This window comes from Microcebus murinus, chromosome 6 (genome assembly GCF_040939455.1).
Source record: "Microcebus murinus isolate Inina chromosome 6, M.murinus_Inina_mat1.0, whole genome shotgun sequence".
In the NCBI taxonomy this organism is placed as follows: Eukaryota; Metazoa; Chordata; class Mammalia; order Primates; family Cheirogaleidae; genus Microcebus; species Microcebus murinus.
The window spans coordinates 70,955,187-70,975,774 of NC_134109.1; the positions used below are offsets into that span (position 1 = coordinate 70,955,187).

A 20,588-nucleotide genomic window follows, 5' to 3' on the forward strand; every position below is an offset into this window, starting at 1 on the left:
TAAAGAAGTATAACTAACAAGGTAATAGTGTAGATGAAATAAAATACAAAAAAAAAAAAGCACCTCAATCCAAACAAAAAGGAAAAGGACCATGGAACAAATGGGGTGAATAGTAAACAAATCACAAAATGGCACATTTAAACCCAACCATATCAACAATCGCACTAATTGCAAATGGTATAACTTATATGCAGAATATTTAAAATAACTCTTACAACTCAAAACAAAAAGACAAGTAACTTTAAAAGGGTCAAAAATTGTTCAAGGTGATGGATATGCCAGTTATCTTGATTTGATCATTACATATTATATGCATGTGTCAAAATATCACATGTACCTCCATAAATATGTACAACTATTATGTATATAAAATCAATTTTTAAATGAGATTAATTTTATTAATTATATATTTAAAATTAAATTTAAAAAAGATTTGGATAGACATTTCCCCAAAGAAGATATACAAATGGCCAATGAGCTCATGAAACAGTGCTCAATGGCCAATGAGCTCATGAAAAAGTGCTCAATGTAACCAATGTAATTAGCCTTCAGGGAAATGCAAATCAAAGCCACAATGATATACCACTTCATAAAAATGACTATAATCAAAAAGACAGATAATTACAAGTGTCAGAAAGGATGTGGAGAAATTGGAACTCTCGGACATTACTGGTAAGAACATAAAATGGTTCAGGCAGTTTGGAAAACAGTTTGGCAGTTCCTCAAAATGTTAAACATAAAGTTATAACCCAGAATTATTACTCCTATGCCCAAGTATATTAAGAACATGTGTCCATACAAACTTATAAACAAATGTTCATGGCAGCATTATTCATAAAAACCAAAAAGTGGAAACAGGCCGGGCGCTGTGGCTCACGCCTGTAATCCTAGCTCTTGGGAGGCCGAGGCGGGCGGATTGCTCAAGGTCAGGAGTTCAAAACCAGCCTGAGCAAGAGCGAGACCCCGTCTCTACTATAAATAGAAAGAAATTAATTGGCCAACTGATATATATATAAAAAAAATTAGCCGGGCATGGTGGCGCATGCCTGTAGTCCCAGCTACCTGGGAGGCTGAGGCAGGAGGATTGCTTGAGCCCAGGAGTTTGAGGTGGCTGTGAGCTAGGCTGACGCCACGGCACTCACTCTAGCCTGGACAACAAAGTGAGACTCTGTCTCAAAAAAAAAAAAAAAAAAAAAAAGTGGAAACAGTGAAAATGTCTATCAACTGATGAGTGGGTAAACAAAATGTGGTATATCTATAAAAATAGAATATTATTCAGTAATAAAAAGAAATGAGGTACTAATACCTGCTATAACATGGATGAAAACATTATGTTAAGTGAAAGAAGCCTGTCAAAGATCACCACATTTTGTACGATTCCACTTATAAGAAATGTCCAGAGTAAGCAAAGCTATAAAGACAGAAAGTAGACTAGTGGTTGCCAGAGACTGGAAGGAGATGGGGGTGAAGAGTAACTGCTAATGGGTGTAAGATTTATTTTAGAGGTGATGAAAGTATTTTAAAATTAGTGGTCACACTATTTTTAGTGGTTTGCACTATGATTGCACAATTCCATTAATATAATAAAGACCACTGAATTATATACTTTAAGAGGATAAATCTTACTGTATGTAAATTATATTTCAATAAAGTTGTTATTAAAAAATATAAATGATTTAAATGCTCTAACAAGCAGAGGTTATCAGATTGATATTTAAAAAGTAATACTGGCCAGGCGCAGTAGTTCACACCTGTAATCCTAGCACTCTGGGAGGCCGAGACGGGCAGATTGCTCGAGGTCAGGAGTTAGAAACCAGCCTGAGCAAGAGCGAGACCCTGTCTCTACTATAAATAGAAAGAAATTAGTTAGCCAACTAATATATATAGAAAAACTTAGCTGGGCCTGGTGGTGCATGCCTGTAGTCCCAGCTACTTGGGAGGCTGAGGCAGGAGGATCACTTGAGCCCAGGAGTTTGAGGTTGCTGTGAGCTAGGCTGATGCCATGGCACTCACTCTAGCCTGGGCAACAAAGTGAGACTCTGTCTCAAAAAAAAAAAAAAAAGCAATACTAAATTCTATACTATCTAAAAGCAAAACTAGGTTAAAAGTAAGAGGATTGGGAAATAATATACCATGTTAACTGTAGGGGACTGACATTATACTTTCCTGGTTTAAGAATTAAATTTAGTGAGTAATGTACGTGCTCTGCCCAGAGCATTTGAGAGTAATGTGTTCTGGACAGGGCCCAGGTAACAAACAAGGTTGCTGCCTAGAGGCATAACAAAGGCCTGAGTTTCTGCATGTAGGCAAGAGCTGCCCAGACCCATGATTAATGGAGGCCTGGAAGCCACACAATAAACGCATTGTTCTTATTATTGTTGCTTGGCCCTGTAAGATGGCTGGATAGTCAATGACGGGTAAGATTCCTCGAGGAGGAACAACCTAAGATAGGCACAGCAGCCAGGGGGCCAGCCAGGAGAAACTGGGGACGGAAAGTGCCCCCTGTGGCTGCCTTGTTTAATCTTGTTTATCTCAGCCTGTGACCTATGCCTGGAAACTTTGAGTCAATAAACATCTGTTTCCTCAGGCTATGTGTTCTAGAACAAACGACTATTACTGCAACATCTGGTTGGTCACATACAAGGAACTAACTTTGATTTTGGGGGGTATAAAAATAAAATGAGTGGTACGTTCTGCACTGCAGTCTTGTACTGTTTTGTGTGTGTGTGTCTTTCCTTTTGTGTCTCTTTGTTCTGTGTTCATCCCCCATCCTGCAAACAGGCCACGGCATTAACACCAATCAAAAGAAGTCCTGGACAGGACTTTGCAGAAAACTCCAACCCAGAGCCACAAACAGGCATAGGGAAAAAAGCTCCAAGGAAAGTCTGTTCATTCTAGCCAAAGGACAAGGAAAAGGTCAATGGCCTAATAACAGAAAATCTTTTTGGCAGGACCCTTCCTGCTCCAGCCAAACACCAACGGACAAACGTTACCCCCAGATTTCAGTCAGTGGGCAGGGAAGTTGATTGTCCACCTCACTTCCCATCCCAATGGAAGCAGACTGTACAGTCTAATTTCTCCACTTGGCAGCATCAGCAGGCAAAATAGGAAGCTGGCCTTCCGTTCCCCTGCTGGCAGAAGCAGGTGGTTCTCCAATTCCCCAGCAAGGTGATGTCAGCAGGGTCTAACAATGAGCTGAGCCGCCATCCCCACCTGGCAACAATGAGGCAAAATGAGTTGGTGTGAGGTAGGGCAGTCAACACTCAGATCCCCCTCTACCCCTGTGTTGGCAGTGCTCATTGAGGAACTGAGTCTCCACACTCACCCAGCAGCAGCGTAAAAGAACAAGGCAGTGGAAAACAGGGTTAATTGGAGCTCCTGTTCCCCTTGTCAGAGAGCCCCAGTGCTGAGCTAAGCCTTGACTCCTACCCAGCACCAACCAGGCAGGAGGTAGGTCTAGTGGGCCCTCTCCTTTCCTCCCTTACCTGGTGGCACCTGACCCAGCAGAGAGCTGATTATCCCCATTCAGAGACAACAAGGCCATGTGATTCAGCACCTCCCTTTTTGCAGGGGGGGAGCCAGCGGGACCCAGCAGGAAACAACATATGCATCCACAGACTTTCACAGTACATCTCAACAGGGGGAACTACCTGCTCAAAAAAAGTTAAATAGAATCAGAGTTTCATAATACAATATCTATAATGTCCAGGCTATAAGTAGAAATTATTTTTCATTCTAAGAACTAGAAAAGCACAACATGAATGAGAAAAGACAATCAACCAATATCAACGCAATGATGAATCAGATGCTAAAATTATTGGACAAGGATTTTAAAACAGCTGTCATAAAAATGCTTCAATGAGCTATTACAAATTCCCTTGAAACAAATGAAAAAATAGAGAATATCAGCCAAAAAACTAGAAAATTATGAGAAAAGAACCAAGTACAAATGAGAAAACTGAACAAGTGGAATTAAAAAGCTCTCTGGATAGATTCAATAGGAAAGGGGAAATGACAAGAGAATAGACTCTGTAAACTTGGGAATTGATCAATAGAAGCCACCCAGTCTGAACAACAGTGAGAAAATAGACTGAAAAAAAAAATGAGTAGAGTCTGAGACCTACAGGACAATAACGAAAGATCTAAATCAGGGGTCCTCAAACTTTTTAAACAGGGGGCCAGTTCACTGTCCCTCAGACCGTTGGAGGGCCATTGAAGAGTGTGGTGCACATTCCACACATGGGCACTGTGGGCCCAGGACGAGTCAGCTGCTAAGCAGGACAGGCAGTGGCGGCAACAACACCTGGCGGGCTGGATAAATGTCCTTGGCGGGCTGCACGTGGCCCGTGGGCCGTAGTTTGAAGACACCTGATCTAAATTCATATTGGAATTTCAGAATAAGAGGAAGTTTCAGAATAAGAGGCAAGGGGGGATGAAAAGGTATCCAAAGAAATAATGACTGGAAGTTTCCCAAATTTGGCAAAACTGTACTGGAAGAGGTAATTGACTACAATCATGAGGACATATATAAGGGGGATAGAGAGAAGTGTGGATGGACCTCAGAGATTCACTGCGACCCGTCTTGGTATTTCCATGTCTATCGCTAGCATTGAACAGGCAATTGCATCAACCACGGTCTAAAAGGGTATGGTAACCAGGGGCTTAGGCCCTTCAGGGATAAGGGTTTGGGTTACCCACTGAGCAAGAAACCAAGACCCGCAGGAATGCGGAATGAGGGTGTGAGAGAATATAGAATGGGTGATAGATGAGAGAGACAATGAATGATAACTATGATGTTGGACCAACTGCAACAGCAAGGAATTTACTTGTCTTATTGACTCCTATTTTAGGTCTTTTTTTTTTTAAAGAAGCTGTAATTAGTCACCACCTTGAGAAATCAATGACAAAACAGATGAATATGTCATGCATGAGTGTATCAAGACAGTAGAAGAGTTGAAGTGAAGCTATCAAAGCACTCCCCCCACATAAACCGTTGGTATTTTTCATGTCTTTGCATACTAGCTCAACTTCCCACTGTCAGCACCTCTGTGCCTGAGGGGTCTTTCTGGCAAGTGGAGCTTTCTTTGCCCATGTGCATAGCAAACTCTGAATACTAGAAACTTAATGTGCCTGGTGAGAAACTCTCAACCAATGACTGACAGGAGTTGGTAGATGGTAGCCAGTCATCAAGGTGACTCCAATGATCTCCATCATCTCTGGTATTCATGCTTTGTGCAATTCCCTTCTACATTCTATCAGGTGGATCTGTATGACCCACAGAATTTAGCAGCAGTAATGGTATGACACTTCTGAGGCTAGATTATAAAAAACATTTCTCTCTCTCTCTTTCTCTCTCTCTGCCCCTCTCACTCTCTCTCCACCCCCTTCCCTAGATTACCCTCTCTGGAAAAAGCCAGCTACCATGCCATGAAGACACACTATAAAGAGATCCATCTGGCTGGGCACAGTGGCTTGCACTGTAGTCACAGCTACTCAGGAGGCTGAAGTGTGAGGATCACTTGAACCCAGGAGTTCATGACTACCTGGGGCGATACAGACAGACCTCAGTCTCAAAATAAGAAAAGAGACAGAGAGAGCTATGTGATAAGGATCTGAGGCTTCTTGCCTACAGCTATGGAAGTGAATCATCTTGGAAGTGCATCCTCCAGTCCTAGTCAAGCCTTTAGATGATTTCATCTTAACTAAAACTTCATAAAAAAACCCTGACTCAACACTACCCAGCCAAGCTGCTCCCAAATTCCTGACCCACAGAAACCGAGATAATAAATGTTTGTTGGCTAAATAAATGCTTAAGCTGTTTTGTTTGGAGTAATATATTATGCATGAAAAATATAACTAATATAGTGGATAAGTATTCCAATTTTCTTATCCTTTCAGAAGGATAATTCTAAGCTTGTGTTCCACTGGCTCCACAGTTCTCTAGCAGAATTAAATTCTGGTTGTCCACAAGAAGCCAGTAAAGTGTAACAAATGTGCACTTCATCTGCTTCCTTCCCTCCCTAGCTCACTTTTCCACTTTCCTACTGGTGTTTCCTGGGATTACTTCTCAAATAACTACTTGCACTCAAGTCTGGTTCCAAAGTCCTCAATCTTAACTCACAGCAGGCATGCGCTCAGGAAACAAAACTTCTCACTGCTGTGGTTGCGTTTTGAATTTTGGTGCAGCTGAGGAGGCCTCATCGTCACCGTGTCTCTCACGGCACAGAGGTAGGAGGCAGAGTCTTTCATCTGGAGCTCCTTCAGAAGGAGGTAACTGTACCCAGCAGAGCGATTAAGGAATGAAGAAAAGCGACCTCTCCCCTCCAAACCATCCAGAACACTGTAAGAGAGAAATATGGGTGCTCCTCTGTCACGTTGCTGGTACCAGGACAGTCCATTGAACCCAGATGTCCGATACGTGCAGTCGACCTGGATGAAGGCTCCTTCCACAGCTGTCAACTCACTGGGCTGCTCAATGCTTTGTCCTGCAGTGCCTATGACAAGACACATCATTGTTAAGAAGGATAGGCTCCATGTGGTCACAAAAGAACTGCCACCGATGGAGGAGAAGTAAATGGTGGCGGAAGTAGCAGCAGCAATAGCAACAGAGGACAATTAGCACCACATAAGGAAAATGTGTATAGCAAAGGCTGTTTCATTACAAATGTCAAAAGTTGCAATCATTTTGCTGGAAGTAAATTATTTTGAAAACTTCCAGCAGCATTTGCTATTAAGTTGAGACTTACCTCCCATCTTCAGAAAAACATAAAGAAGGAAAAATCCCCACATCTGCTGTGGCACCCCACGATCCTGGCCCTGCATCCCTGGTTTCTGAGCCACTGGAGTCTGCAGAAGGTAAACTCTCCGTGTGGGTGAGGGAGGGGAGCTCAACCTGGGTGCAAAACCCAGAAGAAACACGAGGGGAGGAGCTCCTTTCTTGCCAGGGTGACTGTAAGCACCACAGGAGTAGCTATGGGTTCCCTTACAGGAATCTCTTCACATGAACATTTTCTACTGATAAATCCACAAGTTTTAGTCCAAGTGATTCTGGTGAAGACTGAAAAGCATAATGTGTATGAAGAACAGAGAAGGCAAATGTGAAGAATAACAAAAGGCAAAAGCAGACGTGGTCAATCTCCCCATGCCAAGTGTTTCTCTTCTCAAGATAGATTTCTCAAAGAACTAAAAATAGAACTATCATGCCAACCAGTAATACCACTACTGGGTATCTACCCAAAGGAAAAGAAACCATTATATAAAAAAGACACTTGGTGGGGGAAGGCAGAGGGAGATTGGTGGTAGGAGGTGGCTTAGTGGGTACAATGAGCACTGCTTCAGTGATATACACACTGAAGGGCCTGACTTCACCACCATACAATACATCACTGTAGCAAAACTGCACATGGACCCCATGAATAAACACAAATAGAAAATGAATGGGGAAAAAATAAAAATAAATAAAAATTTAAAATATACCTACACTTGTATTTTCATCCCAGCACCATTCACAATAGCTTAGTTATGAATCAACCTAAATGTCCATCAACAGATGATTGGGTAAAGAAGACATGGTATATATAAATATATATCCCATGGAATACTACTCAGACATAAAAAAGAATCAAATCATGTCTTTCGCAGTAACATGGATAGAAGTGGAAGCTATGATCCTAAGTAAAGTTACTCAGAAACAGAAAGTCAAATATCACATGTTCTCATAAGTGGGAGCCAATCATGTGTACACATGGACATAGTGGAGCAAGAGACCCTGGGGACTCCAAAAGGCGCGAGGTTGGGAGGGGGGTGAGGTATGAAAAATTACCTATTGGACACAATGTATACTATTTGAGTGATGGTTACACTAAAAGCTCAGATTTCACCACTACCCAATATATCCAAGTAACAAAACTTCATTTGTACCCCCTAAATATATGAATAAATAAGTAAAGAAAGAAAGAAGAAAAATTGGAAACCATATGCAATTAGAGGTGGGTTATGTACACATTGTGTGTATATTGTTGTTGTAGTATCATCATTGTTGTTATTTGTGACAATAAAGAAGAGATGGAGGCTGGGTGTGGTGGCTCACGCCTGTAATCCTAGCACTCTGGGAGGCCAAGGCGGGAGGATCGCTCAAGGTCAGGAGTTGGAGACGAGCCTGAGCAAGAGCAAGACCCCATCTCTACTAAAAATAGAAAGAAATTAATTGGCTAGGTAAAAACATATGGAAAAAATTAGCCGGGCATGGTGGCGCATGCCTGTAGTCCCAGCTACTTGGGAGGTTGAGGCAGAAGGATTGCTTGAGCCCAGGAGTTTGAGGTTGCTATGAGCTAGGCTGACGCCACGACACTCTAGCCCAGGCAACAGAGTGAGACTCTATCTCAGAAAAAAAAAAAAAAAGTTCAAGATAAATATAATGTACATGTCTATGCATGTGTATGTATACATATGAATAAAAAGGAAGAAATGGAAAAATAAAAGAAAGTATTAACATTAGTTACTTCAGAGGGTTGGAATTAAAAGAAAATGGTGAAAATACTAACCTTTTCTTATACATCTCTGTTTGTTTGACTTGAAAACTTTGATGTGATAAAGTGAGAATTTGAAAGAAAGAATAGGAAAGGAATAAAGGAGGAGAGAAGAAGAATAGGTGGGAAAAAATGAAGAAAGGGAGAGAGGGACGGAATGAGGAAGAAATCTATATTTCCAACTATTTCCCAAGTGCTGCAACAGGAAAGTAATTCTTTCTGACACATAGTTTTCCTAAACTAATGGATACCTCATATATAATATCTTTACTAAAGTAATTTATATCCCTCATGAACCTTCTGGATTTATTTCTATTTACTCGATGTAGCAGAATACAGTGCAGTACTTGGTTTTAATAAAAGCAACACTGTCATCTTGTGGCAAATTGTAGTAGTGCATATCTCTCTCCCTCCCTCCACCCTCCACCCCCCCCCCCAACGTGCCAAACTCTAAACACCTTCTCCCTTAGTAATTTCGAATTAAAAGGAACCTTAGAAATCATCCAGTCTTTGTCCAGCTCCATCATTTTACAGTGAAGGGTCCTGAGGCTTATATCATACTCCAGGTTTCATTTCTTCATTTCTAGCCAATTCCTCAGTATTACTTAAATTAACGATAACTTTTGTAAAATAAATAGATGGACTTCCAAAACTACTTGCCCCGGAATATGCTATCGAGACCTGCATATTCACAGGAGGACTGATTTCATGTCAAATCTACTCCAGGTAATTTTAAATGTGCGATGCATATTTGAAACCACAGCTTTTTTTCTTCCTGTCCACAGCATTTAATAGGTTTCCCCTACTAGGTAGTTTCCCCTAGTAATTCATTCAAAAGTATTTACTGAGAACACATCATGTGCCTGGCACTGTGCTAGTGGTGCTGGGGATTCCACACTGAGCATATCTCCCTCCTCTTATGAAGCCCACATTCTAGCAAAGGGAGAAAAACAATAAACAAAAAGTCAATACAGTGTGGCAGATGGTGGTAAGTGCTGCTGAGAAAAATCAAACAAGGAAGGGGAAGGAGGAGTCAGGAGAGACTTCGCTGATTGAGCAGAAACCAGAAGGAGATGATGGAGGAGTCCTGATGAGTATTTGGGGAGGGAAGGTGATCAATTGAGATCTCATAACACCTCTAAGAAATTACAGGTCATCCAAAACCATACTGATGAGGCTATTCCCTACAGTTCCCTTTCCACCGATCTTCTGGAAACATTTACAGCTCTCTCTCAAAACAAACTAATGAGGATGTGGGGAGGAGAGATCTCATTAGAGAAATACTTCAAGGTAGGATTTCCCTTGAGGTTAAAGTATTTTCTTCAAATCTCTTGGCAGTGGTTTTTAATTTTTTTTCTTTTAATCAGAGCTACAGAGGCAACAGCCAATACTGATATAAAATATGACTTGAGATATATAGAAGTCACTTTCGTCAAAGAGCCCTGAAAGAAAGGCAGGTGCTTTCAGAAATTCTGACTACTTATTTGTCAGGCCAAACTCCTAAAAGAATTCTACAGCCTTTCCAAAACAGATGTGGGAGCCCTTTGCAATAGGCTGGGCTGAGTCTCCATCGGCTGGACCACTCCGCTCCCAGACAGCCAGCATCCCCCACAATTTTGCAGGTCTGTACATGTGACTCTAAGAGGTTGGCAAAAGCAGTCCTAGAACCAGCTCCTTTCAAAATAAGGCCGCGAACTAATCTTGGAACTTTTAGACTTTCTGTCATTTCATCCAAGTGTTAATGTAATCAATCTCTTTTCTCCAGCTTCTTCTTCAACTCTTTCCCAAACTGCTAGAATTAAGTTCCTTTTTTCCAAACTTGGGGAATTTTTGTGTTTCAAAAAATGATTCTTAAAAGAAAAATCTTAACACTATGTTTTTGTTTTGTTTTGTTTTCTCTTTTTATTAGGGCAGTAGTAAAGGGCAGAGCTGGGCACTGATAAAGTCATAAGGATCATGAGGAAGATTCTTTGATGATTGTGCAAACACAAAGCCAGGCTCAATTCACAACCTTTCCTTTCCCCAGTGAAGAAGGCACTAGATGCCTTTTCTTAAGCAACGTCTTTTCGGTTAACCTTTGATAAAAGGACAAGAATCTACTCTTGTGGATTAGATAAAATATATCCAGGCCACCCCAAATTCTATTCATTTCCTCTATTCTGCCCTAGCTCTACCAGGATGTCTAACTGTGAATGAAGGATGATGGAAGGTGAATCTTCTTTTTGGAAACAGATTTGAGGTGGGTCTTGTCACAGGGGTACATAGGAGTACTTTGATGTTAATATATCCAATACAACACTGGACCAGTCTTCACTCCTTGTCTTCAGGATGTCATAACTCTTCCCTAGTAGCCCAGATCCCAAAGGTCACTGTAGAAATCCAAACAAAGTTTCAGATTGCTGGATAGAGGCTTGCCCTCCTCTGGGCCTCTCCAAATGGAAATCCACTGCAAGAGACGTGCTGACATCAAACCAGCCTGATTTGGGGCAGGGTGGGGGACACAGAAAATGGCTCATCCTGTGACCCCATGATGCCACAGAGGTCTCTTGAAGGTGTTCTTCTCCCTCCCTGCCCTGCCTTTCTCAATGCCACTCTTTCATTCTGTCCCCAGAGCCTCTCCCTAGAGTTTCCAGGATAATTGCTTTTTAAAAATGTATTGTTTATTCTTGCTGTTATCAGGATCTCATTTTCAGATGCTTTTTGTATTGAACATTAACCTTTTGTTATTTTTATGTGCTTTGATTATTTAAATTCTGATCATTTTACAAGAGGATTTTAGCAACATCAAATTCAGTGTAGGCCGGGCGCTGTGGCTCACGCCTGTAATCCTAGCTCTTGGGAGGCCGAGGCGGGCGGATTGCTCAAGGTCAGGAGTTCAAAACCAGCCTGAGCAAGAGCGAGACCCCGTCTCTACTATAAATAGAAAGAAATTAATTGGCCAACTGATATATATATATAAAAAAAAAAATTAGCCGGGCATGGTGGCGCATGCCTGTAGTCCCAGCTACCCGGGAGGCTGAGGCAGAAGGATCACTGGAGCCCAGGAGTTTGAGGTTGCTGTGAGCTAGGCTGACGCCACGGCACTCACTCTAGCCTGGGCAACAAAGTGAGACTCTGTCTCAAAAAAAAAAAAAAAAAAAAAAAAAAAAAAAAATTCAGTGTAAAACTTGCGAAATTTTAGAATATTTTGCTTATCTAATTCACCAGGGTAGATATACTAAAAATTTTTTTAATTTTTTGAAACCCTTTAAGTCTGCCCCTTTCTTTACCTTAATATCTTAAGATTCAACAGCTAAAAAAGAGGAGCAGACCTAAAACAAAATGACATGAATGCTAGAGTATAAGGGAGGGGGATGAAAGGACACTCAAATGTGGTCTCTTCTTTTGTTTCTTCTAGGCTGACCCCAGACGGTTCTCTTCTCTTGTCAAGAAAACCAATCCTTCTGAAAACATATTCCCTGTGTCTCCAAAAATCTAACCTCTGGAAATCTAAGCAGTCCTCCTCTGTAACCCTTGAACTTCCAAAGTTAACTTCTAAGGTAAGACCACCATTCTTTGTCAAATCTGCCTGAAAATGTAACCTTTCCTCAAACCCACCAGCTGTAACCTACCTCAGTTTCCTGGGTCCTCCTAGGCAGAGGACACAGAACCCAGAGGAGTAAAAAAGAGCTTTCTTCCGACAGGACACCTGGGAAAAAAAACACCAGATTTTTTTTTCTTTGAGACAGAGTCTTGCTTTGTTGCCCAGGCTAGAGTGAGTGCCGTGGCATCAGCCTAGCTCACAGCAACCTCAAGCTCCTGAGCTCAAGCAATCCTCCTGCCTCAGCCTCCCGAGTAGCTGGGACTACAGGCATGCACCACCATGCCCGGCTAATTTTTTCTATATATATTAGTTGGCCAATTAATTTCTTTCTATTTATAGTAGAGACAGGATCTCGCTCTTGCTCAGGCTGGTTTCGAACTCCTGACCTCGAGCAATCCGCCCGCCTTGGCCTCCCAGAGTGCTAGGATTACAGGCGTGAGCCACAGCGCCCGGCCTTTTATTTCTTCTTTCTTAGTGGGAAAAAGGCAAGTTTACGATTTTCTGTGAACCATGAAGAGCCAGGTATATTCAGTATTAGTATTATTATTTTACTACTACTAATAGTTCTTAATACTTATTATTATTACTACTACTACTATGAATTAAGTGACCTTAGAGAATAAGCAAGATAAAATCTCTTTGGGGAATTCCTAATAGGTATTAAATAGTTAAACTTAATATTCATGTTATTTATAATTCATCTGTTATAATTTTAATTACTTTGTGAAAATAGTCATTTAAATTGCAAGGTTACTTTGTGGTTAAATGACAAATGAATACATCTCAAACCCTAGTGTGAGGGGAAAATCTTTATTAAACAACTTATTCAACAAAATGAATGAAACAAACACATTTCATCCTTATCATCTGGTTAAGACACTTGAAAATCTTTAAAGGTCTTTAGAGAGAGTTGCTATATTATAGACTGCAAAATGTATTTTACACGCAAACATACTAAAAATCAAGCCCTGCATTAATCAATGCTTTCATAATAAACAATAAAAATTCCTCTGTGACCCTATACAGAAAAATCCAATTTCAAACCAGTTGACCATATAAATCAACCAATAAATCTGAATCATATCCTAAGGCAATAAAAAGCATGAATGTTCCTCGGAGTTTGTTATAATGAAACTGGATTCTACAGCATAATGAATGAGACAGTGTCTTGTCCTAAAATTCCCAGCCAAGAGGGCACAGGGGGCAAACAAACAAGATCAAACAGAGAAACCACTGTATCCATTCAGAGAGAGTTGGCAACATCCATTCAATCAGCCATTCAGAAAATAATTGCAGTATTTATCATTTTTACTGTGCTAGATGGGATGACTAATAGGAGAGACAAACAAAAACTTAGACAATGACAATATAATGTGTTAAGCACTCTGAAAAGCATAAGCGTGGTCCTCAGGAATCAGGAAAAACTTCTTTTTTTTTTTTTTTTTTGAGACAGAATCTCAGTCGGTAGCCTGGGCTAGAGTGCCGTGGTGTCAGCTCACAGCAACCTCAAACTCCGGCCTCAAGCAATCCTCCTGCCTCAGCCTCCTGAGTAGCTGGGACAACAGGCATGCGCCACCATGCCCGGCTAATTTTCTATATATGTTTTTTTAGTTGGCCAATTAATTTCTTTCTATTTTTAGTAGAGACGGGGTCTCGCTCTTGCTCAGGCTGGTTTCGAACTCCTGACCTTGAGCGATCCTCATGCCTCAGCCTCCCAGAGTGCTAGGATTACAGACGTGAGCCACCGCTCCCAGCTAGGAAAAATTTCTTGAAGGTGGAGACACCCAAACTGAATCCTGAAGGAAAAGTGTACACTACCAAGGTGAAAGGACAGAAAACGTAGCACGTGTGTAAGTCCCAAGTGAGAGTGTGCCACTGGAAGGGCCCTGAGGCATCCCGTGTATCTGAGCACTAAGAAGGAATTGCAAGGAGTGAAATGAGTGGTAAATGAGGGCAGATGAGGAATATTTTTGCATGCTATGATGATATGAGATTTTAGCTAAAGGCAAAGAGGAGGCACTGCAATGATGGTAGGGGAAGAAAACATAGATGTGGGAATTGTAGGGCATTTGTTCCATACTGCTCTGCATCAACCCTACCACCACCTTGCTGAACACCCTTTTTGGTTGGAGTTTTTGATCCTTCTCTATCATTCACATGTCCCCCTATTCCTTGATCTGCCAAATCCTGCTTCTCAGTATCTCATCATGGACGAGAGTTTCCATCCATTCATTCAGGAAACTAACCAGCCTCGGGAAGGTTTCTTCTATCAAGTTAGCTTAAATAATTAATGGTGCCACAACTTCTTTTAAAAAAAATTTTTGACGTTTACATGCAGTAATGTCTATAGAAAAAAATGCAATGCTGTTCTGTTTATCTCATAACTCGTAGGCACTAATCATCAGACAAAAGCATTCCCTTACAACTTCACTGTGCTGTGTCCCTCTTGTCTGACTTCACCACTCATCTTAGCAGACTACAAAAAGACATGAGAAAGACCAAAAACACATCTCTGGACACCGTGGTAACAGAATTCATTCTCCTGGGCTTGCCCCACACCCCAAATCTAAGAATCCTCCTCTTCCTGGTCTTCCTCACCATTTACATCCTGACTCAGCTGGGGAACCTGCTCATCCTGCTCACCGTGTGGGCTGACCCGAAGCTCCATGCTCGCCCCATGTACATCCTTCTCGGAGTGCTCTCCTTCCTGGACATGTGGCTCTCCTCAGTCATCGTTCCCCGGCTTATTTTGAATTTTACTCCTGCAAGCAAGGCGATCCCATTTGGTGGCTGTGTGGCTCAGCTGTATGCCTTTCACTTCCTGGGCAGCACCCAGTGCTTCCTCTACACCTTGATGGCCTACGACAGGTACCTGGCAATATGCCAGCCCCTGCGCTACCCCATGCTCATGAATGGGAGGTTGTGCACAATCCTTGTGGCTGGAGCTTGGGTGGCTGGCTCCATCCATGGGTCTATCCAGGCCACCCTGACCTTCCGCTTGCCCTACTGTGGGCCCAACCAGGTGGATTACTTTATCTGTGACATCCCTGCAGTGTTGAGACTGGCCTGTGCTGACACAACTGTCAATGAGCTTGTGACCTTTGTGGACATTGGAGTTGTGGCCGCCAGTTGCTTCATGTTAATTCTGCTCTCCTATGCCAACATAGTCCACGCCATCCTGCAGATACGCACCGCTGATGGGAGGCGCCGCGCCTTCTCCACCTGCGGCTCCCACCTAACCGTCGTCACCGTCTACTATGTCCCCTGTATTTTCATCTATCTTCGGGCTGGCTCCAAGAGTCCCCTGGATGGGGCAGTGGCTGTGTTTTACACTGTGGTCACTCCATTACTGAACCCCCTCATCTACACACTGAGGAACCAGGAAGTGAAGTCTGCTCTGAAGAGGATAACAACAGGTCGAGGGCCTGTGAATGAAAATAAGTAACTACACCTACATCACCCTCACCACCACTGTTTTCAGCTACTGCTGCACGTGACAAATGCTCAGTGAACCTGTAATGACTTAACCTGAATTTAATTTTATTTGTAAGAAAATTCTGAACTCTTTGAACCCAAAATCTTTTCATCTCATTAAATTAGTTCAAATTGTTTTGCATTATTTAATTTAAAACAAATGGATACATTCCATCTACCACCTCTGATTACCTTATGAGATAAGAAAATGCCTTATCAAAGGCCAAATAAGATGATAATAAGTCAATGTCTTAGGAGAAATATTATGCCAGAAAATGTGAAAGAGAAAAAAAGTAGCATAATGCTACTTTAGCCCCTTTTTTCATTCTCTTTGCTCCTAATTCTAAACTTCTATAAATTCTGTGTTTCTTTACTTGTCTGTGGCATGAATATTTCCAAGCATTTGAACTTGAAAATCCTGGATCATTTGTGTTTCTTTCCTGTCTCTTACCCTTCTCGTGTTGTAACATACCAAAATTTGTCTCTTCCACCTCTAGAATATCTCTCTTGATTCCTAACCAGTCTTTTTGTCCTTTTAATCCTCATCTATATCCCAGTCAAAATTACCCTTCTGAAACACAAAATCTATAGTACTCTCCAATGAATGCAGAATAAGGACAGAGTCCTTAATCTGGAACTCAAAGTCCAATAAAATCTGGACCTAACATACCTTTTTTCCCAAGACATCTCCACCCTTCCTTCCCTCTCCCACCCTCACTGACTTACTGCCGTTCCTTGAGCGTGCCCTATACTTGCCCATGCTCTTCCGCTCAAGCTCTGCCCTCTATCTAGAATATACTGCCTCCCTCTCCACATTGACCAAGTGAAGATGTATGCTTCCGTCAGATCCATATCAAACATTTTCTTATCTGATTTTCCCAGGCAGGATTTAGCTAGCTCCTCTTCCCTTGCATTGCCATGGTCTCTTTATTACAGACTTTGTCACAGTCTGTCATATATTGCAGTCAAGAATTCACCTTTCTTCTCACCCCAAATAGACTATGAGTTCTCGGAGGACGTGAAGTATTCATAGGTGTTTGCGTCTGCCCCTCTCCCCTAGTAACTAGGAACAGAAACAGAAATCAATGTTTGCTGCTGGAGAGACACAGCACCAGGAAAGTCTCTCGAAATGTATCTTAGACAAAATTTTAAAATTGTGAAGTTATCCCTCTGTTACTTGTCCTGGTATCACCTGGAAAAACAAGAGAACATTTAAAAGAAACTGAAAACAAAAGAGTGAAGTACATGGCAGTCTAAAAGTAAGTATAGACAGTTCTGAAGTGAATAAATGAAAAAGGTAAAAGTATTCTTTCATTTGCTGACATATCTTACACTTCTTTGGTTGTGTGGTGTCAGGTTGGCCCATTTTCACAGTGAAATGAAAACAAAGGCAAGGAAAGACTCAAAGTTCATAAATGTAAAAAATATACTAATATGGATATAAGAATCACATTGTGGGCCAGGCATGGTGGCTCACACCTGTAATCCTAGCACTCTGGGAGGCTGAGGCGGGCGGATCGCTCAAGGTCAGGAGTTCAAAACCAGCCTGAGCGAGAGCAGGACCCTATCTCTACTATAAATAGAAAGAAACTAATCAGCCAACTAAAAATATAGACGGGCCCAGCGTGGTGGCTCACACCTGTATTCCTAGCACTCTGGGAGGCGGAGGCGGGCGATTGCTCGAGGTCAGAAGTTCAAGACCAGCCTGAGCAAGAGCGAGACCTGGTCTCTACTATAAATAGAAGAAACTATGCTGAAAACTCAGACTTGTGGGGGGAGGGGGGGAAGGGCATTTATTGAAACCTTAAAATCTGTACCCCCATAATATGCCAAAATAAAATAAAAGAAAAAAGAAAGAAACTAATTGGCCAACTAATATATATAGAAAAAAATTAGCCGGGCATGGTGGTGCATGCCTGTAGTCTCAGCTACTTGGGAGACTGAGGCAGGAGGATCGCTTGAGCCCAGGAGTTTGAGGTTGCTGTGAGCCAGGTTGATGCCATGGCACTCTACCCAGGAAACTGAGTGAGACTCTGATTCAAAAAAAAAAAAAAAAAAGAATCACATTGTGCTATGCAGAAAGGTATCAGGAAGGAGACTTACTATGGGAGGAGACAAGCAAGGCAGTATAGGGTTCACAATAATTTGTTAAGCTTGAAACAGCTAAGTCATTGAAAATTGCCAACCATATATTTGAAAAACATTATTTTTAAGGAAATCTAGAAATCATTGATTGTTCTAACACTTCCTTTATGTAGCACTTAAGCCAATGTGCAATACTGTTGCTAGAATAGATGAGATCTTGAGGTCACATGTAAATTCATCCACAAAATGTAGTGACTCTTAGGATTACATGTATGAATGCTAATTAAGTTCATCAACAAAACACAACTAATCTTAAAGGATACCAAGGGATTCTGTGGCACAGAGCTGTTAGCAGGAATTCATCTAGCTTCAACACAAAGAAGGTTATGAGTCAAAACCATGAAACCAGCTCAAACTCTGAAACAAGTAAACAAACATGAGGCTGCACCTGTGCTTACTTCTGTTTGCTATATAAAACCTGGGCCCTTTCGTTTCAACAGCATCCTTCCTGACATCTATTCCCACCTCCTTTTCCACAACCCCTTCCTTCTTCCTCCTAATTTCATACACTTATGATCATTTCCATTCATCTAAAGGAACTAATTAAACTATCTCACACTAAATATGAAGGATTATGGGTCACTTAACTTAAATTTGAGCATCAATTTACAGATGGTTGGTGAAAAACAGCTTTAGTTCAGAGACTCCAAATTTTAGTGTGCTAAAACAACTACCTGATAAACTTTTAGCATATCTACCCATTTTAGAAAGACATCATTATAGAAAGGAAAGAGAACAAAGCTTAGAGTTGTACAACTTTCTGTTAGAGTACAACTTTCTGTTAACAGAATCTTGATTCTGCCATCAACTAGCTATGTGTCCTTGCATAAATTAACTATCCTTTCTGAACTCTTATTGCTTTAGGTATAAAATATGGGTAATAAGACTGATTTCAAAGGAGCTGTTAAGAGAATTGAATAAAATAACCAATGTAAACTTTCTGAAACATGATAGGCACTTAATAAATGATTGCTACAGTCATCACTTTCATAATCATTACCCAGGATTTGAAGAAGGGTTTGTGTTAAGAGATGAACTGTGAATCATACAAGAATGTGGATACAGAAAATATTGTGTGATGGAGAAGCCACCATTCCCTCCAGGGGATGGAGTGAAAGATTGCAGGGTGAATGACTAGCAAATCAGACAGGTAGAAAATGCATCAGCAACAGCAGCAGAAGCACAAAGAGACTTTGCATTTCCACATTCATGGAGTAGTAGGAGGTCCAACTGCTGCTTCTTCTGGGAGGCAATGACCCAGCTATAACAAACTTTCACTTACTGGAACTTCTTAGTCTCCACAAGGACTGGCCTTCATTATCTGAGGAGCTTGGACATGCAGTTAAGAATCTTCTACTAGGCTGGGTGCGGTGGCTCACGCCTGTAATCCTAGCACTCTGGGAGGCTGAGGCGGGCGGATTGCTTGAGATAAGGAGTTCAAAACCAGCCTGAGCAAGAGTGAGACCCGGTCTCTACTATAAATAGAAAGAAATTAATTGGCCAACTAATTATATAGAAAAAATTAGCCGGGCATGGTGGCGCATGCCTGTAGTCACAGCTACTTGGGATGCTGAGGCAGGAGGATTGCTTTGAGCACAGGAGATTGAGGTTGCTGTGAGCTAGGCTGATGCCATGGCACTCACTCTAGCCTGGGCGACAAAGTGAAACTCTGTCTCAAAAAAAAAAAAAGAATCTTCTACTTATGTTCATATATATCCTAAGGAAAAACCCTCATATTTAAGGTATCCGTAATGCATCTTTATTAAAATTTACACTAACCTTAAAAGACCATGATGGCCTTAAGAAAAGGTTTGCTCATTGGAAGATGCTCTCCAAGGAACATAAAGGCAAACAGTGTGAGAAAAAAAGTCCTTGATGTTTCCTAGTTGCCCTTTGATTCTAGGCACAGACGTCCCATGCCTCAGTTTAACACTGGACCTTATGCTTATGCTTCTAGAGAGCAGCAGGTACAGCTTATAGGAGCAGCCCAAGATGAAAGGCAGGGATGTCAGCATTAGTAACCAGCAACTCTTCATCTGCCTCAGCATCCCAGATGGGGCACTCAGCCACTTTTCACCCTGGTACAATAAATTTGGGTGAGTTTTCAACTCTGGAGGTTTAATCCAATTTATCTTTTAAGACTGTAGTTTTCCAACTTTGCTAAGTTTAGAATCACCCGGGAGCCTTTTATTTAAATACTAGTGCCCAGGTTATACCACCAGAAATTCTGATTAAATTGACCTGACATGGGATGTAGGTAGGCATAGGAAATTTTAAAATGTGATTCTAATGCAGACTGAAAACTATTTCTCAAGGAGATCTGACAGTCCTCAGAAAAATCTCACTTTCCAATTCAAGGCCTGGATAGCAAGCAGAGAACCATGGCTAGTTTGCAAGTCCGTCTAAGGTTCCCAAACCTAGGTTGCAATTCCCAAGGTAAGTTCCTTAGACCATTAAGTGTAAATTATTTTTCTTTCAGTTCTGCCTACTGGTTAGTCACAAAATGGACACAGGCCTCCCTTGATCTATTGAGTAATTGACTATTGAGTAATTGACTATTACTCAAAGTGTGTGTCTACTTAGGAAAGGGAGTTCTGAAATTCTTCCTAATCCCCTCTGAAGTTCATGGGGAAATATAACAGCAGAGACCAGGAGACTCTGAAATACCAGGGTGACAGCATTTAGTTATTAGATGCTGCACCTGTTTCTTCAAGACACTTCCATCTCCATACTCAGTGACAAAGTGATTTCACAGAAGTCAAGGTTAAGCTGACGGGATAATTAGGGAATGGCTGAGACAAAACTTGAACTGAGTGTAGAAACCCATGCCAAAAATTGGTCCAGGAGAACAGTAAGCC

At 41.5% G+C, this 20,588-nt stretch overlaps 1 protein-coding gene and 1 gene segment (V, D, J or C); one reads left to right on the top strand and one right to left on the bottom strand.

The window, feature by feature from the left end:
* Window positions 1–5,895: 5,895 nt before the first annotated feature.
* LOC105864676 (T cell receptor alpha variable 1-1-like) lies at window positions 5,896–6,888 on the bottom strand. The segment is given in 2 exon segments: window positions 5,896–6,494; window positions 6,747–6,888. Coding segments are annotated over 2 exon segments (453 nt in total).
* Window positions 6,889–14,501: 7,613 nt separating this feature from the next.
* OR10G2 (olfactory receptor family 10 subfamily G member 2) lies at window positions 14,502–15,608 on the top strand. Its single transcript, XM_012752653.2, has one exon. The coding sequence runs from the start codon at window positions 14,600–14,602 to the stop codon at window positions 15,554–15,556; it is 957 nt and encodes a 318-aa protein (XP_012608107.2). The 5' UTR covers window positions 14,502–14,599; the 3' UTR covers window positions 15,557–15,608.
* Window positions 15,609–20,588: the final 4,980 nt, after the last annotated feature.

What these genes read in the sequence shown, in the direction of transcription:
- OR10G2 (XM_012752653.2), top strand. Translation starts at nt 14,600, where the DNA reads ATGAGAAAGACCAAAAACACATCTCTGGACACCGTGGTAACAGAATTC.